The sequence below is a fragment of the Doryrhamphus excisus genome, chromosome 22, assembly GCF_030265055.1.
Source record: "Doryrhamphus excisus isolate RoL2022-K1 chromosome 22, RoL_Dexc_1.0, whole genome shotgun sequence".
In the NCBI taxonomy this organism is placed as follows: domain Eukaryota; kingdom Metazoa; phylum Chordata; class Actinopteri; order Syngnathiformes; family Syngnathidae; genus Doryrhamphus; species Doryrhamphus excisus.
This window is the reverse complement of record NC_080487.1, coordinates 7,295,072-7,322,968: the sequence shown is the minus strand read 5'-3', so window position 1 is coordinate 7,322,968 and position 27,897 is coordinate 7,295,072. Positions and strand designations below refer to the sequence as shown.

Here is a 27,897-nt window from a genome sequence, read left to right as displayed (position 1 = left end):
ACAGATCATGCTGCATGGTATCCCGAGGAGTTATCTTTGTCTTATTTTGAAAGTATATCCTTGACTTCCTGTTGATCCATGCTCAAAGATTACACTTTCACAGACAATCCTCTATTGGTATCGGTGCGTTATACGCAAGACACGCTTATTTCGGCAGCGCTGGCGTAAAGCAGTGTAATAAGTTTGTGCTGGAATAGTTGGAGAGATGGCGGTCGTCCTGCTACAGGCCCTGGAGCGGACGGAGCTGAACAAACTCCCCAAAGGCGTCCAAAATAAGCTGGAGAAGTTTGTAACGGAGCTACAGAATGCTAACGAGGCGCTCAAGACTCAGCAGGAGCGATTCAAAGCTGATAGTGGTGCGTGGGTGACACAGACACACACCAAGTTTACTCTATGTGTTTTTACATACGTTATATTTTAATGTTATATATTTGTTATCTGATGAATAAACTCAACCATGTGAAACGTTGCTACTGCCGGCTAACGTTAGCTACGTTGCTAACTTTGGCGGACTTATTGCACCAGAAGAAGAAAGCACGTTACATCAGTGAAAAGGTTCTGTGTGAATTGTCGTGTTAGGTTTGTGACTTGTCATGTCGAGTAACTAGAACTTAGAGCATGATTGATGCCATTGGGAATTGTTGTCTTTGGCCTACAGAGCAGCAGTACTTTGACATTGAGAAGAAACTGGGGGAGAGTCAGGAGCAGATGGTGTCCGCCACTAAAGATCTGCAGACAGTCAAAGAGGAAAATAAAAGACTACGTGAGTTTTCAGCAGTGCTACTGAATGGAGTTGTTCTACTGTACATTATATGTCTTATGCTTTCATTGTGCAGATGAAGAGCTTAGTACTCTAAAGGGCATAGATGGAGACACCCCTGAAGATAAAGTCCCACCGCAGGTAAACATGCACATGAGCCAAGGTTATTGAATGATCATCTAAACAGCTGCCTGTGTCTGTATGAATGCAGCAGGCCAAAGCCAGGTATGAGCTTGAGGCAGAAAAAAGAGAATTGGCGAGGACGCTGGAGAAGAGAACTCAAGAGGTGGACAACCTCACTGGTAAGACGGGAAAAATCACCCTGAACAATTCTGCACCAAAATACTTTCAGCTTTTTCTTTTTGTGTATGTATACAAATGTGTTCATTTTGTGCATTTCCAGAGGATGTAAAGTGTCTGAATGAGAAACTGATGGAGACCAACAAGGTCAAGGTAGAGCTGCAGTTAAAAGTGGATGAGTTGCAGTCCTCTGAGGCGTCTGTGCAGGTATACACTGTGGTATACACCTGTGTCAAAAGGAGTTTTATACCGGGGCCTCTCATTATAATAGATAAATCCCTTCATAGAGCAGGTGTGTAATTATGAGCCCTTGATAAATTGGCATATATATGTATTAAGGGTGTGGAAAATAGTCAATATTAATAGATACATCGATGCGCATGTGCACAATGCGAGTGCATCACCTCATTCACTGGGTACGGATGCAATTGAAGGGTGAAATCGAGATTCATCACGATGCGTTCGTGGGTATCGGTAAAATCCGATTCATGCGCCGTTTTATTAATGTTCAACTTCACCCCATATGCTGTTCCCGAGGTGCAATGATTGCACCATCATTATGTCACGTTTTGTATTGAATACGGACGGAAGCCGTGAGGCACCTACAACTACTAGTAAAACAGCATGGATGTTCGCACGCAAGCAGCAGCGAGGAAGTTTTAACCCTCCCGCAACGTTTAAATGGTATGTTTGGAAACAGTACGGATCCAGGAGCCATCCCTGCAACAAGTGCCCCAAGGATTCATGATAATTTGTAGCACAATTATTGACCAGCAAAATGTGTTGTGGTATCAGGCCTACTTATGACATGCACTGTAATATATGAGGGATTTTCTCATCATGAGGTGCAATGATTACACCAATGCACATGCAGGTGTGCTATCTTACCTGGATGCATCACAGGTTGGTGTTTAATGGTCAGGAACTGTTCTCCTTCCGAGACAGATGCACTTTATTCAGCCAATGTACAGCTTCCAGGCTCCTGACATGACATCACGTGGTGCATGCTTTCACGCAAAGACACTATTAGGAGTAGAATATTAAGACTTCATGTCCTGGTTGTGCGTGTTCTTGTAGCACCGGGAGAAACGCATGGAGCAGGAAAAGGAGCTCTTGGATAAGAAAATGGTGTGGTTATCGGCAGAGCTGAAGACCAAAACGGAGGAACTGCTTAACACCAACAGAGAAACGGGCAAAGAGATTCTGGAGCTGCAGGGTAGTCTGAAGAGCAAGACTGAGCAGGTAACACACAAGTGTGGCGTAAGTCCGTAAAGTACATTAGTACATGCTGGGCTCTCTACTTTCTTCTCACATGGATTTCATTTCTAGTAGCAATGATCTTATCTAATTCTGATTGGATTTGACTCTTCCTCTCTTCACACACTGATGATGTTTTAGATATTATGCTACAATCAATCAGCCACTGATTAATATTGGCCCAATATTTCCCATATTGGGCATATGCCAGTAAATGCCCGTCAAAGCCCATAACAACATACAGTGTAATGACTCAGATGTCTTTTTTTTTTTTTAATCTACTTTTGGATTTTTGCAAATATACACAGAAGTATTCCTGGCTTTCCATTCCAACCGCCATCGCCAACGTTATGGTATCATTTGTCATATGAAACGTTGCTGATGAAGATTAAGAATGCATCATTACCATGCTACTGCAGACATCTGCTTTTCTTGTGTTTATAACGTGTAAAACATATTCCATAAAATGATTTCTCGCCAATAGTTGACCAGACTGGAAAGTCAGCTCAGTTCTCTGAAGCAGGCCAGTGAAAGCAAGCAACAAATAGCTGAAGACCTCAACAAGAAACTGAAACAGGTAGGTCAACATACAGTATACCGTGTATGCACCAGTGGAGCTTACTACACCGGAAGTCCGAGGTAGACGCAGGACCCCCTGTGTCCATGTAGCGTGTGCTGGAATACTACTACTATACTACTATACTACGCTACTGCTGGAAGCGTGGAATACTGTCCTCAATGTATGAAGCGACGGTTGATATGATGTCCTCTGCATGGCTTCCAGGCAAAGGATGAGCTGAGCAGCATGGAGGAGAAATACCGGAATGAGCTCAATGCTCATGTCAAGTTGTCTTCTCTCTACAAGGTCAGACCTCTCACAAGCTACATTCTCTGCTTCTCTGTGTGGAGTTTGCATGTTCTCCCCGTTCATGCGTGGGTTTTCTCCGGGTACTCCCCCCTTCCAAAAACATGCTAGGTTAATTGGCGATTCCAAATTGTCCATAGGTATGAATGTGAGTGTGAATGGTTGTTTGTCTATATGTGCCCTGTGATTGGCTGGCCACCAGTCTAGGGTGTACCCAGCCTCTCACCCGAAGACAGCTGGGATAGGCTCCAGCACACCTGTGACCCTTGTGAGGATAAGCGGTAGAAAATGAATGAATGAATGAACATGCATTTGAAAAGGTGACATGATTTCTTACTCCACATCAAAAGTTGTCCGGTGCTGGATTCCAGTGATGCATGTCATGGATTGCATCCCCATCGCTTATTTGTCTTTACTCTAACTTTCCAGGGAGTGGCATCAGACTTGGAGACTAAGAATGAGGAACTGAGCAGAGCCGTCGAAGAGCTCAGCAAGCTGGTTAAAAGCACTACGGAAGGTACGCTAATTCTCCTCTTGCAGTACATGGACGCTTATTGTCTCCATCAGCATGGCGGAGGGGTGTCACGTGACCAGATTTGTCATTTGGAGGAAAGCTGAGGTGAGAACGGGGTAGCCACAAGCCAGTCAGGCGTGTGCGGAGTTTGGCAGGAGTTGAGACAGGGTCTGGATGGTCAGGAGGTGCTTCCAGACGACTGGACAACTACAGCAAATGTGATCAGGGAGGCGAGTAGGAATGTACTTGGTGTGTCATCTGGAAAGAAAGCAGACAAAGAGACTTGGCGGTGGAATGAGGAGGTGCAGAGGTGTGTACAGCGAAAAAGGTTAGCTAAGAAGAAGTGGGACATCGAGAGGACTGAAGAGATTAGACAGGAGTACAGAGAGATGAATCGTAAGGTGAAAGTAGAGTTGCATGAGCGGAGTGGCCCTCTGTTCTCCTCTCTGGTCCTCCTGACCCCTTGGGGCGGCACCATGAAGGTGTAACCATTAGTTGGCTTCATAACACTCCTCGTACGTGGAGGAGATACGTGTTGGCAGCATGTAGGGGTGTGCATTAAGAGAAGGACAGGACGTGTTTCTTGCATCATGAAATACAAGCGTGTCATGAAGGTGACCAGCCCCCCCCCACCCCCCCGGAGGATCTCCACCTCTGATTGTGAAGCAAACACACTAGTACCACCTGCCTTCCTGGTCAAACACGCACAGGTGTCCAAAGTGTGGAACATAGTTCATTGATACATTCATAAAATAATAATAATAATAATAAGTGGAGAAATAAATAATTGGAGAAAGTCCATGTCACTAACACCAATCCCGCCACTTTATTATTATTATCTTCTCATAACAGTGGTTTTTCTATATTATGCAATACAAGTACAAATGGTGACTATGGGCGTGTTATTTCCTGTCTAGAGGGGTCTAATTAAAAGACAGATTTAGAAGGTGGTAGCCAGGTTTTTGGTCAAATTTTCTTGTATTACGTCTACTATATTATGTAATACGAGTGTAATGGTGACTGTAGGGGTGTTATTTCATGTCGAGAGGGCTCTAATGATGTTAAAAAATCTATTGAGAAGGTGGTAGCCAGGTTTTTGGTCTTATTTTCTTGTATTACGGCGACTATATTATGCAATATGAGTGTCATGGTGACTGTAGGGGTGTTATTTCATGTCTAGAGGGTTCTAATGATGTTAAAAGATCTATATAGAAGGTGGTAAATGTGCTCCAACAACAGAGATATATCAGTTGCACTTTCATTTTGTTTGTGTGCCATACACACTGTCTGTGTGTGCTTCAAAATCATCTGTGATTTGTTTTGTACTTGCAGCCAACAAAATGTTGGAAAAGAAGGCGTCTGATGCAGAGGAACTGAAGAGCCAGGTAGAAGCGGAGCTTGGCGAGAAGATCAAGAAAATGGAGAAAGAGCTGGAGAACTCTTCCGTGAAGGCTTCTGGCAGACATTGCTGTAAGATGAAATGGTGACTTTCTCTGAGTCTCTTATGGCTGCAGGCTAAAATCGTTAGTTTGCTACAGGTGTGCCTTCTTTGACGGAGGAGCAGCTGGCGTCCATGTGTCCGTCTGCAGCGGCCATCGCCGCCATTGTCAAGCCTGGCATGAAGTTCTTTGATGTGAGTTGAACACAACAGACCTTCGTACATTCATAATCTCTTGTCAGATATACGTACAATAGTCCGCTCAATGTCCACTGGCGGCCCAGGGGCCACATCCGGGCCCCCAGACTAAAATGACCAAACTGAGGATAGAGCCTAAGACATGAATTGGATGTACAGATTAGGATGAGATGATGCTGCCTGTGTATGAATGGAATTATTTCACACCTCCACACATTCCCCTTTCCTTTTTTTAGCTGTACAACGCGTACTCCGAGTGTCAGACTCAGCTGCAGCTGGAGAAGCAGGAGACCAGAAGGGTGAGCAAAGTGTTGGATGACATCGTCCAGGAGGTGGAATCCAAAGCGCCCGTCCTCAGACGTCAGAGAGAAGAGTACGAGAACATGCAGAATTCCATGGCCTCCCTGTGGAACAAACTAGAGCAGGCTCAAACGGTCTGCACCCACCTTTTTTTAAAGATGGAAATAAAGCAGAAGAACTTGTGGTAACATGCCTTCTATACAACATGTCTGCCATTTTTAGGAGCTCTACAGTTTACAGAAAGACAAAGACGAGGCCAAGCAGCTTTGTGACAACTTGGAGAAGGACAAGCTGAGGACAGAAAGACTTCTGGAGGATACATCTACACAAGTACTGTGAATGTAGCCACCACATACATCAACATCCTTATTGTCACTTGGTTAACAATATCGGCAGTTCCGCACCTCTTTGTAGCTTTATAGAAACACCAATCAACTGGATCAGGGAAAATAGAATTACATAGCTGTTGGAGACAAGATCTCACAAGATCTGTCACTCAGGACAGGAAGTCCCACACACAGCAGACATGCTTGTTCTGGAGCTGATCGGCGATTTAAAGCAAGTATCAACCGAGGTCGATACCGTCCTTTTTCCACTGATATCGGCTGATACCGATCTGTGGCTGATCGATCGGAGCACCCTGAATGACGACCTGCCCACCGCACACACGACGGCCCGACCGCCTGCCTGCCTGCCTACCGCACACATGACTACCCGACCACCTGACTACCTGCCTGCTTGCCTACCACACACATGACTACCTGACTACCTGCATTCCCACCTCACACATGATAGCCTACCTGCCTACCCTTCCATAATGCAACTCCACAGAACCAAGGATACATTACGTTTGGATACATTACTCTGTCCCCTGGCAAAGTCCTGCCTTCCTGGTGAACCAAGACAGTCTGGCGGGCGTGTGTGACAACCCTAATAAGCATATATACCGTACACTGGCTAGTAAATATAGCAGTGCAAATTAATTCAGTGCTATGCCCAATACAGTAAAAGTACACTTTTTGGAGTGGCCTTTTATTGTGGCCAGCCTAAGGCTCAACTAAATAAAAAAAAAAAAACCTAGTGTGATCATTTTGAATTGAATGATGGGTAAAACATGGTAAGCAGTATAGGAAAAAGTTGTCATTAATCTTCTGAAAAAATGTTCACACTGTGGTTGTACTCCTGTCCAGGTGTGTACACTCCTGGTTGAGTTAGAGGAAGCGAGGGGCAATCAGGTGACCAAAGACGACGGCGGCTCAGCCGACATTTCCAGCACCTCTGAGGTCATCAGGCCGCAGCAGCTTTCCTTCCGCAGTGTAGAAGAGCTCCAGAGGCAAAACCAAAGTCTGCTGGAAAGGCTGAGGAAATTGGAGGATGAGAAGAGCAGGCAGCAAACCCATATAACTTCAGCACGGTAATATGCTATTACCAGTACTCTTTCATTTCTTTTTATTTGAATGATACATACAGCTATAACTGACTATCACAGTATGGCCTGCTTGTCAAGAGCCCCGTTGGAACCTATGAAACTGTTTTATTCAAGTGCTGACCAACTTTTGTTTGGAATGGAATATCCTCCCTCTTCTCAGAACAATACACGTTGAAGGCTGTTGGGAATGGAATATCATCCCTCTTCTCAGAACAATACACGTTGAAGGCTGTTGAGAATGGAATATCTTCCATCTTCTCTGAACAATACATGTTGAAGGCTGTTAGAATGGAATATCCTCCATCTTCTCTAAACAATACATGTTGAAGGCTGTTAGGAATGGAATATCTTCCATCTTATCAGAACAATACACGTTGAAGGGTGTTAGGAATGGAGTATCGTCCCTCTTCTATGAACAATGCATGTTGAAGGCTGTTATGAATGGAATATCTTCCCTCTTCTCTGAACAATACATGTTGAAGGCTGTTAGGAATGGAATATCTTCCATCTTCTCAGAACAATCCACGTTGAAGGGTGTTGGGAATGGAATATCTTCCATCTTCTCAGAACAATACATGTTGAAGGCTGTTAGGAATGGAATATCTTCCATCTTCTCTGAACAATATACGTTGAAGGCTGTTAGGAATGGAGTATCGTCCCTCTTCTCTGAACAATGCATGTTGAAGGCTGTTAGGAATGGAATATCTTCCCTCTTCTCTGAACAATACATGTTGAAGGCTGTTAGGAATGGGATGTCGTCCCTCTTCTCTGAACAAAACATGGTGAAGGCTGTTAGGAATGAAATATTTCACATTTTCTCTGAACACAGGTTGAATGAAGACTTTTTGAGAACAGTGGGAATATATTGAGCTTCAGCTTAACCTGAACGGTAAACATTATCCCATCTGTTAACATCCAGTTTGTCCGAGTTGGAGACCAGTGTGAATAAACTGGAGGCGGAGGTGGCGCAGCTGAGAGAGCAGAAGAACCAACAGAAACAACTTGCTGATTCCAGTGCCAGACAGAGGGACATGTACAAAGCCTTGCTCACACACAGCACTGGCTTCATCCTGCCCCCTCAAGGTAACACTAACACCATTATAGGCTTTATTCTTACTTAAAGGGGACCTGCAATGCTCATTTTCTACCCTTTGTATTGAGCTGTGGATTAAGGATCAACGATACATCGGCCGGCCGATATTTGCGTTCTTTACTTGAATCAGTATCAGCGCTCTCTCCGAGCACGCACGCACACACACACACACACAGAGAATGAATTGAAGCAGCCGTGTCTGCTATCAGAGGTCTTTATCGTACACAACACGAACTTTAATGATGAGAGAAATGTTTTATATATCGTACTAAATTGTGTCAGTGTGATGTGTTTGCGTGGTGGTGGTGGTGGGGGGGGGTCTCACTGCAGAGGAGCAGTCATCACATCGATGCTATATAAAACTTAAACTACGACAGAAATGTTTTGCACATGGTTGGATATTTATTCCTTTTAAAGTTGATAATGCCGTTTAAATGTGCATTTAAGAAAGCTGAATCCTACTGTGTTCAGTGTTTACATTTCAATAAATATTTCTTTAAACTTGAGACCTGTAATATTTATCATTGTCATATTTTTCATGTAAATTGAGGGCTCAAAAGCGATATCGGCCCAAGCAAAATCGGCCATCAGCTAAGGGTGATGGAAAAAAAATCGGCCCGAAAAAAAATCGGTCGATCCCTACTGTTGATTCCTATAGAGCAGCTACACACAATAAGCCACACAGAAAACTTTCCAGATCTTCCAGAATCTGCACCAATTCCAGCTGTATTCCCATGGAATTGTCGAAATTTGTGGACACATTGGAAAAAAACCCACATTATATTATAGTAATTGTGAGAAACGGAACAAAACAAAAAATACAGCTTGCAAAAAGAGAATAAAGTCAAAATATATGAATAAAGTCATAACATTACAAGAAAAAGTAAATGTACATGTGGAAATATTTGGAAAAATAAAAAAGAAGAGAAAAAGGGGAGAAAAAGTGTCACTAATGATAATGTATGCTAATAATAATAATGCTATAGAAATTGGAAAGTATAACTGCATGGCTTCACAAAATGTCAAATATCAAAGTGGCCCATCCAGGTTTGGCTTTTCCGTATTTGGAAGCCCCTGCATTAGTCCATAAAGCTGACGTTTCTGTCTTTGTTTTAAATGGATTTCAACAGGTCCAGACTCTACTCACCCTGCACCCGGTCGGCCGCCAGCCCCAGTCACACGTTCCACCCCTCAAAGAGCTGCTGCTGCAGAGTCGGCTCAGACCGCTCAGGCCAAAGCTGCTCTAAAGCAGGTACAAACACAAATCAGACTGGGGGGGAAAGTAGCTATCTGGCATCTCATTTGGCTACTATATGAATAAGGGCACAGCCACCTGAAAACAGGTGATCTTGTAAATAATGCAGTATACTGATTAGACGCTCACAGTCCGATGCATGTTTTGAATCTTCTTTCTAACGGCAGTACTGACTTTGTATCTTGGCAATAACGGGCATTTCCTCCCCAACCCAGCTAAGTGACTCCTTCACCTTGTATAAGAAAGAAAAGGCAGAGAACGACAGGATGTTGAATGACTCGCATGACAGACTGGAAAGGCAGCTGACTGAGGTCCGCGCCACTAACGCCAAACTCACTTCTCAGCTGGAGTTTAGCAACAAAAGGTTTGACCAAAATCAAATCGCCATATGCAGTATGTCATATACAGCGCTGGGAAAAAGTCTTGGCCCCCTTCATTATTTTTTTTCATGTTTCATGTCACACTGAAATGTGTCAGGTCATCAAGCAAATGTAGCTATTAGTCAATGACAACACAACTCAGCACTTGAAATGAAACGTTTTCATTATGAGGGGAGAAAAAGCTACATGGCCCTGTGTGAGAAAGTGATTTCCCCCCATTAAAACATAATTATCACTGTGGAAAGGGTTATAAAGCCATTTCTAAAGCTTTGGGACTCCAGCCAACCACATTGAGTCATTATCCACAAATGTTGAAAACATGGAACAGTCGTGAATTGGCTTGCCGGCCAACCAAAATGACCCCAAGAGCGCAGCCACCACTCATCCAAGAGAGGTCACAAAAGACCCCACAACAACATCCAAAGAGGTGCAGGCCTCCTTTGCCTCAGTTAAGGTCAGTGTTCATGACTCTATGAAAGATGCCGGGCAAAAACCAGCTCCAAGACCAAAACTGCTGAACACAAAGAACATTAAGGCTGGTCTCCATTTTGCCAGAAACATCTTGATGATGTCCAAGACCTTTGGGAAAATACTCTATGGTCTGATGAGACAACAGTTTTTGGAGGGTGTGTGTCCCAATCATCTGGCATTTGAGAAAAATAAGAGTCAAATACGCTGGTGGTAGTGTGACGGTCTGGGTTTGGTGCTGTGATAAATGGAAGCATGAATTGTGCTGAAGGAGGATGTCCGGCCAAGCTCTTTTCCACACCACGGTGTATGATATGTTGGAAAGCTATCCGCTCTTTTATGTCATGTTTTCTTTTTTTTTTGCTCAATGTCAAACGTTTCTCTGGATGTTTTTCTTCTGTCAGGTATGAAATGCTCCAAGAGACTGTAACGGCCTTCCGTCGAGAGGTCGTCACACTGCAGGAAAGGAACCAAAAGATGGCTTCAACATCCCAGCAACATGAGCACATTATTCACACCATGAGCCAGGACTTGCGACAAACGAATGAAAAACTTGCACTCGAGGAGGTGAGGACGCGCACCAACACGGATAGATGGAATACGTAGCAGCGTTGACACAAATGTTCTGATGCTGCATTGCATTCATTGACTGTTTGAGGCACACAACCCGTTTGGGTTTTCTTCATTGTCTGTAGGTGCGCGTGGAGAACTTGAGGAAAGAGAGAGACATGTTAAAACAAGCAGAGAGTCGACTGAATGGAGAGAAGGAGTCCATGCTGGCAGAGCAACGTAACCAGAACCTGCTGCTCACCAACCTCAAGACCATTCAGGTGCTCTTAGCGGGCAACGCTGTCAATGCATACCCAAGTCATTTACATCCACTATGCACCATGTTCCTGTTTGCTCTCTGATCTAATGAAGAAACCATCGTAATGACAATCGTTACAATGTAGAAAATCCGCCACTGTCTGTGTTACAAATTGCTACGGCATACTGTGGAGTAATACAGCATAAACGGTGCTGCTGGCTATATGTGGTGCTGTCAACAGTCCTCCTCTCTTATGTTGATATAGTTAACTATGGAGCGTACAGACACACAAGCACGCCAGAGACTAAGCAATAAGATACAGCAGCTGGAAACCGAACTGGCCTCGATGAAGACTCGGCTGGACCAGGAAGTAACTCGGAGACATTCACTTGGACGTATCATGGACGTATGTGACACATATCTTAATATTTCAACATTAATATTTTATTTATTTAGGATTTAATTTGAATTTGAATAATTTTGTTAACTCCATTCTTGAAAAATTATAACTTTTTCCCTCACTATATGCTGGCTTTAGTCTCCTCATATTTCAGGTTAATTCTGCTTTTTATTTTATTTCCTTGAGGGCTGTTGTTAGATTTTTGCTGGAGTTTAGCAACAAAAGGTTTGACCAAAATCAAATCGCCATATGCAGTATGTCATATACAGTGCTGGGAAAAAGTCTTAGCAATTAGTCAATGACAACACAACTCAACACTTGAAATGAAACTTCATTATGAAGGGAGAAAAAGCTACATGGCCCTGTGTGAGAAAGTGATTTGCCCCCATTAAAACTATCACTGTGGAAAGGGTTATAAAGCCATTTCTAAAGCTTTGGGACTACAGCCAACCACATTGAGAGCCATTATCCACAAATGTTGAAAACATGGAACAGTGGTGAAGACTCGGCTGGAGCAGGAAGTAACTCGGAGACATTCACTTGGACGTATCATGGACATATGTGACACATATCTTAATATTTCTACATTAATATTTTATTTATTTAGGATTTAATTTTAATTTGAATAATTTTGTTAACTCCATTCTTCAAAAATCTGAACTTTTTCCTCACTGTATGATGGCTTTATTCTCCTCATATTTCAGGTTAATTCTGCTTTTTCTTTTCTTCAGGACTGTTAGATTTTTGCAGACACACGAGATGATGAATAAATGTTATAGATGTCGCGCCTGGTGTGGAACAAGTGTAATGGACGGCAGCTTCACTGATGTCTCTCCTCTATCCATGTGAACGTTTAGGCTCAGTTGGTAGAGGCTAAGAAGCAACTTGAAGCCCAGAACACCTTGCAGCAGAAGACAAGGGAGTTGTTAAAGAACTCTGAACAGCAGATGGCTGCTTTGAAAGCTCAGCTAGCCTCTACGTCATCGACGGAGGCCGCTACCACCCCCGTAACCAGAGCAGCAGCACTCCGAACGCCCGTCCGAGGTCTCCCATCATTTCATTTCATTTGCTGCTATTCCATGCTGCACTGTAACTAATGCCCCGCTTCCCCCCGCTCCTGTCCAGTGCGCTCTCCAGTGCAGACCCAACAGCAGCCTGGCCCATCAGAGCAGGAGCTCGCAGAGGTCAAAGGTCATCTGCGTACGGCTGAGGAACAGAACACCAAGCTAGCAGAACAGCTAGCTAATGCTAATGCAACTGTCGAGCAGTACAGGGCCGTGGTACTGACTCTGGAAGACAGTCTGAAGAAAGAGAAGGAGGTACACAGTCAGTGTCATTCCACGGCATGATAGACATGCACGCACATTGATCACTTTTGCTGATGTCCTCCCTTAGCAACGCTCTCCTCTGGAGATGAGGCTGAAGGAGTCTGAGGAGATCCAGAAGCAACTAGAGGAAAGAATATTGGAGGTGGAGAAACAGAATCAACAAGAGCAAGAAGATAGGAGGAAGGCTTTGGACGCAGTGGAGAAACAGGTAGACCGTGTGTGTGTGTGTGTGTGTGTGTGTGTGTGTGTGTGTGTGTTTGTGTGTGAACGTGTGGGGAAACTAAAGGAAGAACGTCTGTACTCGCAGGCAGTGAAGGGTTCGGGTTATATGGAGCAGGTTTATGTTGCATATTTCCTGAACGTCCTGCGCGAGCAGGGCATCCAGACCCCCGAAGGTTGGTCGTTTGGTCCTCGCTCCCTCCACATAGATAAGATATGCCTTTATTCGTCCCTCAGTGGGGAAATTTGAATTGCACAGCAGCAAGAGGACAGAATCAGTTAAGCAGTACAAAATACACAATGTAGAAAAATAAACAATATAAACAACCCAAGTATTAACAAAATCAACAGTTTTTTCCCAGAGTTATATACAATACAGTATGTAGATAATATGAAACGAGATGAGATATATGACCAGTCTATACACTGAGATCTTGCTAGTGAGTTAATATGAGGCATTATGGAAATACTTCACATATAACTTAGTATATTGCATTTAGAGCCCTTAGTATTGAACATGGAGGTTGATCAGATATTGCACAGTGAACGGGGTCTGGAGTAACTATACTGACTATAAAAGCAAGTATTACACAGATGTTGTACAGCCTGACAGCTGCAGGAAGAAAGGACCTGCGATATCGCTCCTTCACACACTTGGGGTGAAGCAAACTATCGCTGAAGGAGCTCTCTAGTGCTGTCAAAGTGTCCTGCAGGTCACTGTTGCTGTGTCCCCTGGCAAGATGCTTCACTGGGCTGGCCTCCAGTGCCGCCCACACTGGAGTATGAATGAGTGAATGTTTGGTGGTGGTAGGACAAGAATGGGCTGCCATGTTTTCATCAGTCTACCCCAGAACAGCTGTAGCTCCACATGTAGATAACCACCACCAGTGTGCAAATGAATAATGGCTTCACTTCCCTGGGAAACACTTGGAAGTGCTATATAAAATCCTATTATTATCATCTTCAGCACAATGAATTGTGGATTTGAAAGCGTGGCTCCTTCCTCTCCGTTTCAGGTGAATGAGTTGCAGCGCAGTCTGAAAGCAAGCCAAACAGAGCAGCAGGAGGCGCTAGAGAGAGCTGCAAAGGCTGTCACGGTGGAGCAGAAGGCCATACAGGAGAGCCTGCTGCAGGTACACCAGTCATCATATTCAGCTTATTTTCCTGCATGTGACGAGGTTATATTATTGCCTCTGTTTGCTCATGTATGTTACTGATAGGTAGATAACACTGCTTCAACTAATTCATCAGCATGTGCCACAGAGCGGATCTACATTTCTTTCTACCTCCAGTGGTCATCATAGTGGTGCAATATGGAGGCACGCTTGTACTAAGATTTCTATGAAAACTAGCTTCTCCAATTTCGTTGTACATCTTGTATAATGACAATAAAGGCCATTCCGTTCCATTCCTTAGTTGAAGTTCACATGTTTAGTTAACCGAACATTACTAGTGTCAAGCGAAACGCACACACAGTGACTTCCTTTTTCAGTGCGTATGCTTTGTTATTAAAGCATGGCAATATTAACCACAGCAAATAACACATGCATCGCTTTCATTTTTTTTTGTAGCCTGTTAGCCAGCGGAAGAAAGATTTGCGCATGTATGAAAGTTTTATTATTGCACGATGAAGTTACCAGAGCAGTATCTAAAATATCCTCACATAGGCACGAATGGAGGAAAATGATGCCAACAAACTGGAGTAGGTTCAAAAGTCCTTTATTGTCACCCATTCTTCTCATGATGTCACTTCAAGGTCAAGTCAATGTGCAAGCAATGTTGGTTTCCACTGGGATTTTGCTGAGGTGGACCACTGCCATAAGCGAGTTGTTTCTTCCCTGTCCCAGACTAAGCACGCTGGTGAGGCTCAAGCCAAGTACGAGCGGGAGCTGATGCTCCATGCTGCCGATGTGGAGGCCCTCAAGGAGCTGAAGAAAACATCTCAGCTTGAGGCAACACGGAGGAGAGACCTGGAGGAGCAACTGAGCAAGGCCAACTCACTCGTGCAGGAGGGAACGTCCACCTCGGCCACTTTGGAGAAGCAGCTGAAGGTGTGAGAACGGAGCCGTGACGTTGGATTAGGAACAATTCAGTGGCTCATTGATGTGACCTTGACTCCCTCAGGACGAATTAGCCAGTCAGCGTCATCGCTGTGAAGAGCTGGGGAAGCAGAACACTCTCCTGCACCAACAGATGGATGAGATGGCAGCAAGGAGTCGTCAGCAGCAGCCTCAGCAGCTTGACCTATCGTTCAGTGAAGAAGGGAAGACCCCTGAGCAGATACTAGAAATACTCAGGTATCCAGCACTGCAGGGTTTACCACAGAAGGGTTCACTTTCACTTTCAGGACGCAACTAACTTTGAGAAATCTGTGAATGCCGCCAGGTTTGTGCGGAAAGAGAAGGAGATTGCTGTTGCCAGAGGTGAGGCCTCAGAAGGAGAAGCCCTCCGCTACAAACAGCGAGCAGAACACCAAGATCGGGAACTTAAGGAGCTGCAGGAAGCTCTCAATGCTGAGAGGGAGAAGATGCGGGTAGGAAAGGGATGAATGGCTTGTGATTGACACAACCAGTACTCTGATTTGAGAGACAAAGTCAGCTGGGATAGGCTCCAGCTCACCTGTCACCCCATTTAGGACAAGCAGTACAGACAAGGGATGGATAGATTTGTTGATTGTTTTTTTCCTCTTTACTCTGCTTGTGTTGTCAGAACACAACAAAGACCGTGGCTCAGCAGGAGGCGCAGCTGAAAAACCTGGAGAAAGTCGGCGCGCTCCAAGAAACCGTCAAGATGCTGAAGATGGAGCGAGAGAAGTTAGAGCAGGAGTTGCAGCAGGCACTGGCCAAAGTAAGCTCATGGTTTCTCATAAGGATGTCTTATATTCTATCCTCATCTCCCACAAGACCTTGAAATATCCACAGCAATATCAAATCCAAATCTCATAACTAAACCCAAATCATCACTCTTATAGAGCAGCTACACACAATAACTTTGGCATGTTTAACACCAGAATACAACATTCTAAATACATGTATAGATCAGAAACATTCATAAGGCCAACTAGGTTTCAATGTGTGTCACACGTTCCAGCTGCAACACTTGCAGTGTTTCTTTAATCACGTGGGAAAAAATGTAAACAGCCACAATAATTATTTTCATTATTTGGAGCCACCTAGTTGGTTGCACAGTGGATGAGTAGTTAGCATGTAGCACACACAGTCAGGAGATGGGGAAGACCTGGGTTGCTTGGCCATCTTTGTGTGGAGTTTGCATGTTCTCCCCGTGCATGCCTGGGTTTTCTCCGGGTACTCCGGTTTCCTCCCACATTCCAAAAACATGCATGTTAGCTTCATTGGCGACTCCATAGGTATGAATGTGAGTGGGAATGGTTGTCTATATGTGCCCTGCCATTGAGTCCAGGGTGTACCCCGCCTCTCGCCCGAAGACAGCTGGGATAGGCTCCAGCATACCCCCACCCTAGTGAGGATAAGGGGCATAGAGAATGTGTTGGATGGATGGATGGGTGGAGCCTCCTATTGTTTTTGGCAACATCAGATATAAAGCAGGAGTAAATAATGCGCAAACATCATTTTCTCATTTCTCGTCTGTCAATCAGGTGAACAAGCTCGAGGTCAACATCAGCCCATTGCACGAGTCCATGGCTCAGCTTTCAGACAGAAATGGCTCCCTGCAGGCTGATAAAAGGTTGCTAGAGGAAGACCTTAAACACTGGAAAGCCAAAGTACAGGTAGGAGACACGCTCTGGGACTCTATAGATTATATAAATACCTTCTGATTTTAATCCACCTGCACTCATACTGCAAATTAAGGATCGACTGATACATCGGCCGGCCGATATAGCAGGCCGATATTTGCGTTCTTTACTTGAATCGCTATCGGCCGATATGCGTGTGGGTACGGCGATGTATTTTTCCGCCGCATGATTTACAGACAGGCATCCGCCGGGCAGCTTTGTGTTGCCGGAGGACCCTGCAACACACGCAGTCTGTCAGATTGCGTCTCACTGCGAAGGAGTAGTCATCACATCGATGCTAGATAAAACATAAACTATGACAGAAATGTCGTAGTTTAAGGAATATTTATTCCTTGTAAAGTTGATAATGCCGTTTAAATGTGTGTTTAAGAAGGCTGAATCCTACCTGTGTTCAGTGTTTACATTTCAATAAATATTTGTTTAAACTTGAGACCTGGAATATTTGTTATCATTGTCATTTTTTCATTTAAATTGAGGGAGCAAAAGCACACAAATATCGGCCCGAGCAAAATCGGCCATCGGCTAAGGGTGATGGGAAAAAAATCAGTATCGGCATCGGTGCGAAAAAAAAAAACATATCGGTCGATCCCTACTGCAAATACCAATGAATAAATAAATATCAGAATATGAAGGTGGTACAGAAATACAGTAAATTACACTTAGCGTCCACTCTATCCAGGAATGAAACTCTATCCTGAATGAAATGGTAGACAGAATAGCGACAAGAAAGCCAAAGGTTTTCACTCATTGAACAGCAGGAGGTGTCTGCACTGGTATACAGTGGTCCCTCGTCACATTACACTTGGAATATCGATCCTTCACTTTACCAAGCCTTTTCAGATATTCATAAATGCTGGCTGTTTGATGGATGACTGTTATGATTAAAAAAAAATGAAATACAATCTGGCTACTAGGTGTCAGTAATGACACAAAACATTGATGAAACATGGTGTCATCCATGGCGTGTCCGCCGTGATAGACTAGATAGACTCCTTCTATTGTGTGGAAGTTTTGAAATCTTATTTTGTCTTTCTTTCCCACTCCATTTGAAACCCTTTCATAAGTTTAGCCTCAATAAATCTGAGGCTAACTCGCTAGCATGCTATGCAGCCGAGGCCTTGGTGATCCTGTAGCCTGCCCATTCGCAGTGCGGCATTAACACAGAATAAAAGTGGTGTTATTTCACGTCTACACGGTTCTAAGTAGAGTCTGGTAGACTCGTGTTCCATGGCTGGGGTATGGGCGTCATGTTTCATACCCTAACCATGAGGAGTCGTCATAAAATCTACATTTCCTGTCCTTCCGTCTACACAGAAACTGATTAGCCAGCAGAAAGACGGGGACGTTGAGGAGAAGCAGAAACTTACCGCCGAAAAGGAGGCACAGCAGAAGCGCATCAGCCAGCTTGTTGAAGAGGTGGCTAAACTGAAGACTGAGCTGGCCAGGTAAAAAAAAAAAAGTAATCTTAGCAAAAAAAGGACCTGAGTGTAACATGCCGCTGTATAAAACAGAACAGGAGTGTAATTGGTGTAAGTGCTGAGGTGTTTTTGTTCTGTTTCCTGATGTCAATGATGTCCTCCCAGATGTAGCACCAGCAGCAACTCGGCCCAGTCTCAGCTGAAAGGACTTAGAGAGTCTGTGACCCGTCTGACAGCAGAGAGAGACACTCTAAAGAAAGAAGTGGGAACCAAGAACAACGATATTCTGGAGAAGAACAAAACCATCACACAGGTGAAGAAGATCGGACGTCGCTACAAGACCCAGTTTGAAGAACTGAAAGTCCAGCATGACAAGGTGCAGGTTGCTTATTGGAGTTGTGGCTGCACTACAATGTTTCGAAGGGCTTCGGTAAGATCCTCAATGTTTTGCAGCTGCTAGCGGAAACGGCAGCTAAAACACAGAGTGAACCAAGTCCCAGTCAGGAGGCGCAACAGGAGCTCGTGAAAAGCCAAGAGGAGCACAGCAAGGTCAAAGGGGAGCTGATGGCGCTGAAGGGAGAGATGCAGAAAAAAATGGAGGAAGTATGTAGCATAAAACGTAAACAAGCGGCAGTGCCGACTCACAAAAGCCGCACTGTTGACATGACAAGCATTGTTTTGATCGCCAGGCCAAGAACTCTCAACAGGAGCTTCAAAATGCCCAGAAGGAAAACCAGCAGACCAAGGAAAAGATGCAGGAGATCCAAAACCAGCTAACGCAGGTAATGTAAGCAGTCGCCATGTTTGTGAGGGGAGCACCGTGTGGCTTGAGGAAAGGTGTTGGAAAGTGTATTCATCTTTGAATATTTTTAGTTGACAGCAGAAATAATGGAACTGGCCTCACCGTTCCAATGTTATTTTTTTTGCTTGTGTAGCTTCAAACCCAGTTGTCCCAGACACAGACGCAGCTGCAGCAGAGTCAGAAAGAGCTTCAGCAAGCCAAGGTCCATGCGCAGCAGGTAAGCAGCACTCTCTGGAACACCATGTGGGAATTTGCAAAGCACACCACCTCAAAATAATAATATTTCTATTTTTGCACTCATCATCCCGAACTCCTCTGGTCTCAATTTCAGATGCAGAACCAGATGAAATCATCTCAGTCTCAAGCTCAGGCGCGCCACAACCAGATCCAGTCCATGCAGAAGGAGCTCCAGCAGGCTAAAGAGTCTCTCCAGCAGAACCTCACAAATCAGAAAGAGCTGCAGGAGACCCACCAAACTCACCAACAGGAGGTTAGCAACCTGAAGACGTCTTTGAGCCAAGCAGAATGTCAGGTCAGTTACTGGGTGGGAAAAAGCAAGCTATGCTTTTCTGTCAAGTACTTTCATCAGTGCCACATGATTCCTTCCAAGCAGGCCTCTGACCTCCAAGGCCAGGTGGACACCCTGCAGAAAGTAAGGACGTTATTTTACACTTAAAACACCGGATTGGAATGAAGTCAAGCTTAATCTTTCTTAATCAGATGATGGACGAGCGAGAAGCAGAAAGCAAGCGCCTGCAGGAACAGCTGCAGGAACTAAACCAAGCTAATGAAGTTCTCCGAGATGCACAGGCGAACCAGAATCAGAGTATCCCGCCAGCTCAGACCAGCGACAGTAACACCGCAACTGATGCACATCAGGCACTACAAGACGAGCTTGCAAAACTCAGACAGGAGGTAGAGTTTCCACTGTAGCTTGAAGAATGAACCTTTAGTGGAACATGGATGGATGAATGGATGAATTCAGACAGGAGGTAGAGTTTTCCACTGTAGCTGAAAGAATTAACCTTTAGTAGAACATGGATGGATGGATGGATGGATGAATTCAGACAGGAAGTAGAGTTTTCCACTGTAGATGAAAGAATGAACCTTTAGTAGAACATGGATGGATGGATAAATTCAGACAGGAAGTAGAATTTTCGTTTGCTGACAAGTTCCATTGAAAGGTGATGTCCAGAGAGAGGTCGGTGTTGAATGAAAGTGTTTTCTTGCAGCTGACTGACAGCAAGGTTAGGGAGGAGCAGCTCAGACAGCAGATGGCGGATAAAGAGGAGAAGACGAAGAAGGCCTTTGTTGGAGCCAAGACCAAAATCAACCAGCTAAACTGTAGGTAACACATTAGACTGTACCTCCAAACACCGAGCTCACTAACATTTCATTATGTATGTCCTTATTTGGGTTCAGCTGCTAAAGAGAATTTGAGCAAGGAGGTGGAAGAGCTGAAGCAGAGCAAGGAGGAATTGGAGGTAAGGATGAATGCCCTGAAGTCCCAGTATGAAGGACGGATTCTTCGACTTGACAAGGAAATGAGGGACCTGAGAGAGACTCAAAGTCACAATGAGCCCAGAGAGGAATGCCAGGACCAGAGTGGCTCTAAGGTGAGTAGTCTTAGTAATTTGAGTAATACAGCCCAACGCTAACAAATCTATTCATTCACATGTTTATCTGCTGAAGGGCTGCTGAGTTCAAATGCAGCCTTGATACTAAGGATCGACCGATATTTGCGTTCTTTACTTGAATTGGTATTGGCAAATACGCGCGTGGGTTCTGCCGGGCAGCTTTGTGTTGCCGTAGGACCCTACAACACACGCAGTCGCGGTACCCCACCTGAGAGCGGTGAATCACAACAAGGTTCCGTTTTCAACTTTGAATTATCCTCTAACAGTTAAACTTAGTTGAAATATTGCCACCTGCTTTGAAATAGGAAACATGAATGCCAAGTGCATGCAATATATGTGCTTCAAAAATATTTTTTAGTTTGTGGGTCCGAAAAAATGCGTCACACTGAGGAGGAGCAGTCATCACATCGATGCTAGATAAAACTTAAACTACAGAAATGTGTTGCACATGGTTGAATATTTATTCCTTTTAAAGTTGATAATGCTGTTTAAATGTGGTTTTAAGAAAGCTGAATCCTACTGTGTTCAGTGTTTACATTTCAATAAATATAATTCATTCATTCATTCATTTTCTACCGCTTTTCCTCATGAGGGTCGCGGGGGTGCTGGAGCCTCTCCCAGCTGTCTTCAAGCCAGAGGCGGGGTACACCCTGGACTGGTGGCCAGCCAATCACAGGGCACATACAGACAAACAACCATTCACACTCACATTCATACCTATGGACAATTTGGAGTCGCCAATTAACCTAGCATGTTTTTGGAATGTGGGAGGAAACTGGAGTACCCGGAGAAAACCCACACATGCACGGGGAGAACATGCAAACTCCACACAGAGATGGCCGAGGGTGGAATTGAACCCTGGTCTCCTAGCTGTGAGGTCTGCGCGCTAACCACTCGACCGCCTAAATATAATATATTAAAAAATAATATATTCAACTTGAGACCTGTAATATTTGTTATCCTTGTCATTTTTTCATGTAAATTAAGGGAGCAAAAGCGGTATCGGCCACAAATATCGGCCCAAGCAATATCAGCCATCGGCTAAGGGTGATGGGAAAAAAAATCGATATCGGCCCGAAAAAAAACATATCGGTCGATCCCTACTTGATACACACACACACACACACACACACTAGTTTATAACATTTCTAATCCTACACAGGAAATGAACTAAAACAATCCACCTGGGATGATAAGTCTTACTTTATGTGTAAAATTGTCATACAATCTGCCTCTAAGATGATTGGACTATTCATCACATCAACCTGTACTTTTAGGCGGGCGATCAGAACAGATCGATGGACCAAAAACAGATCTCTCTGAAGAGTCCAGCCCAGGACAGAACCAGGTAGGGGACACGTACACTCATGCAGCTGGCAGGAACTGTTCTATTTTCATTTTCACTATATTTATTTCCACTCACCTTTTATACATTTAAAGCAGTGTCAGTGTTTCCAAATGCTTCTGTGGCGGTCCAAATATAATTGTGGCAGGCTACCACAACATATACATGCATGGGAAGACTGCGTAACGTGTGGTTTGTTTATCCATTAGCTCAAGCCTGTGTGAAACCCCCACTGCCAATATCCGGCCCACTCCGAGTACTCCATCTCCAAGCAACAAACCCACCCCATCCCCTGGCAGCAAGTCAACCCCCCGTGCCAGCATCCGACCCATGGTTACCCCAGCAACTGTCCCCATGCCAACACCCACTGCCACTGTCATGCCAACCACTCAGACTGAGAGCCAAGAGGGTAAGATCAACAAATACTAGTAGAAAACACTTCTCACTAAAGCCATTCTCAGCTGCTGGGTAGTGGACCCGTTTTCAGTGCCTGGGGGAGAGGGGGTGTCTGTGCTGTACACACAGTTGCAGATATCCGCATCTTACAGCAGCAGCTCATGTTGTGTTGGAAACAGTCCCTTTAAGTCGAATATATTTGGGAACTGTGAGTAGAAATGTGTCCACAGTTTGCTATTTAGGGGTGGCGGTGGGTCCCGCAGCTACAGCGGCTGAGAACCACTGCCTAGCGTGACATCTTATTGCTGCTATGAAGTAGCTGAGTTAAGTAAGCCTGTGGAAATACTGTACATTTGATGATTCTCTGCAGTGCTGATGACCGTGGGAGCGACTGTCCACACCGTCATCTCTGGTCTTAACACACCGACGGCCATAGCGCAGCCAACCAGCACGCAGGCCACTGCGTTTGTCCAGCCCACCCAGCAGCAGGCAGCCGCCCAGGACGTTGGCTCCAGTGTGGAGACTGAGCGACCTTCTACGTCCTCCTCTCTGATTGGAGCCGGTGAGAAGGAATTGTCTGCAACTTCCAAGATCCTCCATGTAGTGTCCTTTCATTCAACGCCCGGATCAATAACTCTATTTAGGAACCACGTTTACTCGTAGTTGCATAGACACCCAGAATACAAGCATATGAAATGGTGACTTTGGCTTCTACAGGATCCAAACGCATCAGAGAGGACGAGGCCGAGGAAGCCGAGGTCCAACCAGAGAGTTCTCACGCTCCGACCACTGCCAAAAAACTCAGACTGAGACCCTCGATAGCCCTGCAGGTAAACACAGACTGTCTCCACATCCTCCTCTTACATAATACACTCTACAAATGCTACAGTACATTACCAGCAAAAGCAGAAAAAATTTTCCCATATGTGTTTTGTCTTGGACTAACATAGTCTAGTCTAGTCTAGTATAGTGGTGCTCCAATCGATCAGCCACAGATCAGTATCGACCAATATCAATGAAAAATGACTATTGACATCAACCAATACTTAAAACCCCTGATCCCCCTGCTCCACCCCACTGCTGCAGCATCCAGAACAAGCATGTCTGCCGTGTGTGGCACTTCCTGTCTCTATGAGAGTGACAGAAGCTACGCACCCTGCAAAACGTCCCTCAAAAAATGTCTCACTGTGGTGGCTCTTTAAAAAGCTTTAGATTGCTGCGGCATTTGGGGTGGAGCACTTGGCTGGGTGTGGTGAGTTTGAGGCTGGCCATGTGATCATCCGTCAGGCGGCCACTGTAAATCCCCGGTCCCAGCCCGCTCCACTTGCATGGTTACCGCCTCAGTATGGATTTGGGAGCATGCAGACACTATGTAGCACTCCTAGCACAGGAGGAACTTTTGCTGTGTGCGGGTCTGCGTCGGTGTGTGACGAGTGCGTGTTCTGCGCTTGAAAACGACATTATGCACACTGGTATCACACACTCTCCTCTCCGCCACATCTGGCCTTCAGCGGATGGGGCTGGAGGGACCCAGCAGAGGTGGATAAACCTGCTTTTCATTCAGGTATTCAGCGAATAATGTGAGAAGACTAGAAATAAATACATTGCGAAATAGAAAAGGTGAGTTGTGGATACCAGCGTTGTGTTCATGTTCTGGTAAAACAAGCATTGGATTAGTTTGGCCTGAAATAAGCTATGACAATAATTTGAGTGAGTAGCTCTGGGCCATTTTCATTTTGGGAAAGTATATCGCACAAGAAAAAACCTTGGTGAGCCCTAATATTGCCAGTAGTACCTTTTAAACTACATGTACAGTATGTGATGGGTATTAACTGATTTCACTCATGGATTATCGGTATCAGCAGCATAAAATCCTGATCGTAACATCCATAGTATAGTATAGTATAGTATAGTATAGTGTTTGTGCTGAGAATATGCATGTACCAAGTAGTGGTGATCAAATAGGAATATATTTCTCTGACGTTTAGGACAGGAATATAAGCATAGTATATATAGTATATATATAGCATAGTATAGTATATATATATAAGCATAGTATATATATATAAGTATATATATATATATATATATATATATATATATATATATATATATATATATGTATATGTATATGAAAATGTGTGTATATGTGTGTGTGTATACTATATGTATGTATATGTATCTGTGTGTGTATATATGTGTATATGTATATATAAGCAGATGTATGAGTACATCAGCTATACAGGGCTTGTGATGGTCTTCCAGGTGGAGGTTGATGATGAGATGGATGAAGATTTAAGGGACGAAGGTGAAAGACAAGCGTCACCAGATAACAGTCAGGTCAGTTCCCCTCTGAAGAACAAGTAACCTTCCTGGCCTGAGTCTGGTGTTTGGTGGTTGATGTCACGTGTTCCTGTAGGAGCTGCCAGAAGATGGTTTCCCCGTCATCCCGGAAGAGGACGACACGGAGGACGAAGGCATGTCCCAGTCTGTCCCTTCGGATCAGACGTCCCCCCAGGAGTCAAGTATGACTCGTGAAGTCATCGTTATTGACACGGACAGCGAAAGCCGTGAGAGCAGAGTGGAGGGAGGAGAGAAAGTGGAGAACACTGGTGAAGAGGAAGACGAGGATGGGGAAGAAGAGGTGCAGCCGATATATCTCCATGTTTGGTCCACTGTCTGTGCTTAAAGCTCTGCTCTTCTTCTGTAGTACAAGGTGGAAGAGGATGAAGAAGATTATGCGAGGAAGGATGGAGAAGAGAGCGAGGAGGACGACGTGGGGGCTGAAGAGGAAGGGGAGGAGCCATTGGTTCCCGCCATTGCTGAGGAGAACGCTCACGGCTGTCTGTGTCATCCATTGGCTTCCTGGTCTTGCTCTTTCATCTCCTAACATCTCCTTTTATGTCCTCCAGGTCAACCCACCCTCACCAACGCTGAGCCAGAAGGCCAACGAGAGCCTGCACACCTCCCCCCCACCGCCACCCCATCGGCCCCCTCCCCCTCTTTACTCACACTCCGCCTACCCCAACCCAGAAGGCCCTCCCACCCGCTCCCACCCCGCCTCTACATCCAGCCCCCACCTTCTGAGCTGGGACCCCCCCACATGCAGGTAAATGGTTCTATGGTTTCCTCATCCCACACAGTGTGGACCCCCACCCAGAAGTAGTCATAGTTTTTCATACACAGTTGTTTTGTTTATATATTCAGCCTCTTTACCAAGAGTTGGGATTTGTTCACTGGACCTTGAACGCACCATGACGTTAGCGATGTGTACATTAGCATACACTGTTGCGTTCAGGTGTTGGGAACATGGATACTGTATTGGGAAATAGGTGCATGAAGGTGACTATAGGGGTGTTATTTCATGGCCAGAGGGCTCTAATCGTTTAAAAAGCGTATTTGGGAAGTGACAGTGGCTCTGTGTGTATCCAGAGGCAGACCTCTCAGCTCAGACGTCCGTCGTTGGGCCGTGGACCCCAGCTGACACCCGGTGTCGGTAGCATGGTAAGTCATTCTGTTTGTGGAGGGTTGTGTAGCAAGTGTGGGGATGTTTTCAGTAGTTTGTCGTCTACAAAACCGGTGTATGCTCGGTTGTGACTGGCCAGTGTTGTTGTTTTTATTTATTTATTTTTTTGCAGCAACATTTCTTTGACGACGACGACAGGATGGTTCCCAGTACTCCCACCCTCGTTGTCCCTCATCGGACTGACGGCTTTGCGGAAGCCATCCAGTAAGGACAACATGGCTGACATACTGAATTATCCCCTACTGGTGCTGACCCTTCTGTCCCATCAGTTCTCCTCAGGTAGCAGGTCTCTCCACCAGGTTTAGGTTTGGGCCGCCAGAAGACCTGCTCCCTCAGACATCGGCGTCCCACTCAGACCTGGGACAGTTGGCCTCTCAAGGAGGTATACCTAATAGCACACACCCCTCATTACCTGGACTTTGTCAAGGATTGATGACAATTATGAATGCTTATATTTCATGATAAAGATTCATTTGAAGAAAGAGTTTATATGAATGTGAAGGACACTTAATACAGTTCATCATCTTGTGCGTATACATTTAAATTTCTGCACAGCCCTCGTGTGATTAAAACAAACATGGATGCTTGGACCTGGCAAATAAAAGCTGGTATGTTTAGGTCTGGGGATGTACGAGTCTCCGTTGTTCCTGGCTGCCCATGATGAAGACGGAGGAGGAAGAAGTGTTCCCACCACGCCTTTGCAGGTGGCTGCACCAGGTGAGACACTCAAACGTCATGGAAAAACATCATGCACCTTTTAATGACTTCTTCTTTGCCATAGTGACGGTCTTCACAGAGTCTCTGCCGTCAGACAGCGGGGACAGCATGGCGTCCCAGTCCGTTCCCATGGTAACAGCCTCTACTGGGATGTCCGCACCCGGAGACGACGGGGATGAGGTCTTCATGGAGCCGGAAGGAGACGGGTGAGAGGAAGTGCCGAGGTATTGTTTGGTGCGAATGCAGCGATGTGAGGATACATGATGTTTTGTCTCCTGCAGTCCTCCCGCTGAGGCGTCTTTGGACGGACACGCTGACGTGGAGTCAGCAGGACAGCAGAGTGAAGACGCCTCGCTTCCATCCACCAGCCAGGAACCTGGTCATTTATGCTCTACTTGCATTTGCATTCTTTTATCCCAACATAGGACTGTTAACCAGCAGACGTGCATTAGTGGTTTCTAATTGAACTACTTGACCAACAATATACTGTACTGTACCACATACTGTAATGATGCTTTGGCTTATTGGGTTATTTAATCAGACCGTGTTTGCTGTGTTTTTAGACATCAGCGGCATCACCCAGAGGCACACAGGGACCAGTCAAGCTGTGATCAGCACCCCATCCAGCAGAGGAAGCAGGGGGGCGAGGGGGGAAGGCCGCTTGTTAATCAGTCGCAGAGGTAGGAGCACAGGGAGCGTTGCAAAATAACAAGACCGCTACACTGCATGGTTATTTATCAGCATCCAAGATCCTTTCACACAATGACAGCTGCAGCTCAGCGTGGGTGGTCCACCTTTCTTCACTTTCTGTGTACTTTACACTCTTTCATTGCACCGTACTTTGTACTTTTACTCTCCATGCCATCAGAAGGGTGCCTATGGGGGGGAGGGGCGTACCACAGGGAAAAAGTAGTTATCCAAAGCCAGTTGTCTTTCTGTCTGTATTCATCACTTATGGGAGTGCCTCCTAATAACTTCATAGTAGGAGGACGCCCGTAGCAACCCCCCCGCCCCCCACACACGTTCTGAATACTTGTGTGTCTTTTCAGGAGCAATCGGTCGATCAAGAGGAGGAATGGGCAGAGGGGCTTCATAGAGTCTGTGGCCAAAATACACGTTCTGTAACAATCTGTCATTTTATTAGTTAGGAGTTTACTTTGTAATACCACCATCTTGTTCTAATAAAGGAGAATGTTAAGTTTGTGGTACATGTGTGGCTTCTCAGACGGATGCCATTTTTTTCAAAAATTATGATGATTGTCATGTTTC

The 27,897-nt window shown here is 45.0% G+C and overlaps 1 protein-coding gene across 1 annotated transcript; it reads left to right on the top strand.

Moving 5' to 3' along the window:
- The first annotated feature begins 84 nt into the window (after positions 1-84).
- Positions 85-27,839, top strand: LOC131109395 (nucleoprotein TPR-like). Its single transcript, XM_058061348.1, has 55 exons — positions 85-356; positions 659-763; positions 837-901; positions 972-1,062; positions 1,164-1,267; positions 2,138-2,302; positions 2,802-2,894; positions 3,102-3,182; positions 3,612-3,699; positions 5,029-5,166; positions 5,235-5,329; positions 5,569-5,766; positions 5,855-5,962; positions 6,823-7,046; positions 7,981-8,144; positions 9,285-9,406; positions 9,625-9,773; positions 10,662-10,824; positions 10,953-11,087; positions 11,331-11,471; positions 12,323-12,509; positions 12,591-12,784; positions 12,861-13,001; positions 14,029-14,145; positions 14,860-15,063; positions 15,137-15,309; positions 15,398-15,545; positions 15,722-15,859; positions 16,629-16,760; positions 18,102-18,232; positions 18,371-18,581; positions 18,659-18,808; positions 18,895-18,987; positions 19,141-19,224; positions 19,339-19,539; positions 19,621-19,659; positions 19,728-19,922; positions 20,240-20,351; positions 20,430-20,623; positions 21,922-21,992; positions 22,199-22,398; positions 22,756-22,947; positions 23,103-23,215; positions 24,651-24,725; positions 24,805-25,029; positions 25,096-25,228; positions 25,298-25,494; positions 25,818-25,889; positions 26,024-26,115; positions 26,181-26,293; positions 26,530-26,628; positions 26,693-26,834; positions 26,910-27,007; positions 27,192-27,308; positions 27,678-27,839. Exons 1-55 carry the CDS (start codon positions 206-208, stop codon positions 27,722-27,724), a joined length of 7,410 nt encoding a protein of 2,469 aa, XP_057917331.1. The 5' UTR covers positions 85-205; the 3' UTR covers positions 27,725-27,839.
- The last annotated feature ends 58 nt before the right edge of the window (positions 27,840-27,897 follow it).

Bases quoted from the DNA above. Each gene is read 5' to 3' on its own strand.
- LOC131109395 (XM_058061348.1), top strand. From the start codon at position 206: ATGGCGGTCGTCCTGCTACAGGCCCTGGAGCGGACGGAGCTGAACAAA. The intron at 5,330-5,568 runs GTGAGTTGAACA...TCCTTTTTTTAG, and splicing joins CTGGCATGAAGTTCTTTGAT to CTGTACAACGCGTACTCCGA. The intron at 23,216-24,650 runs GTAAACACAGAC...ATGGTCTTCCAG, and splicing joins GACCCTCGATAGCCCTGCAG to GTGGAGGTTGATGATGAGAT.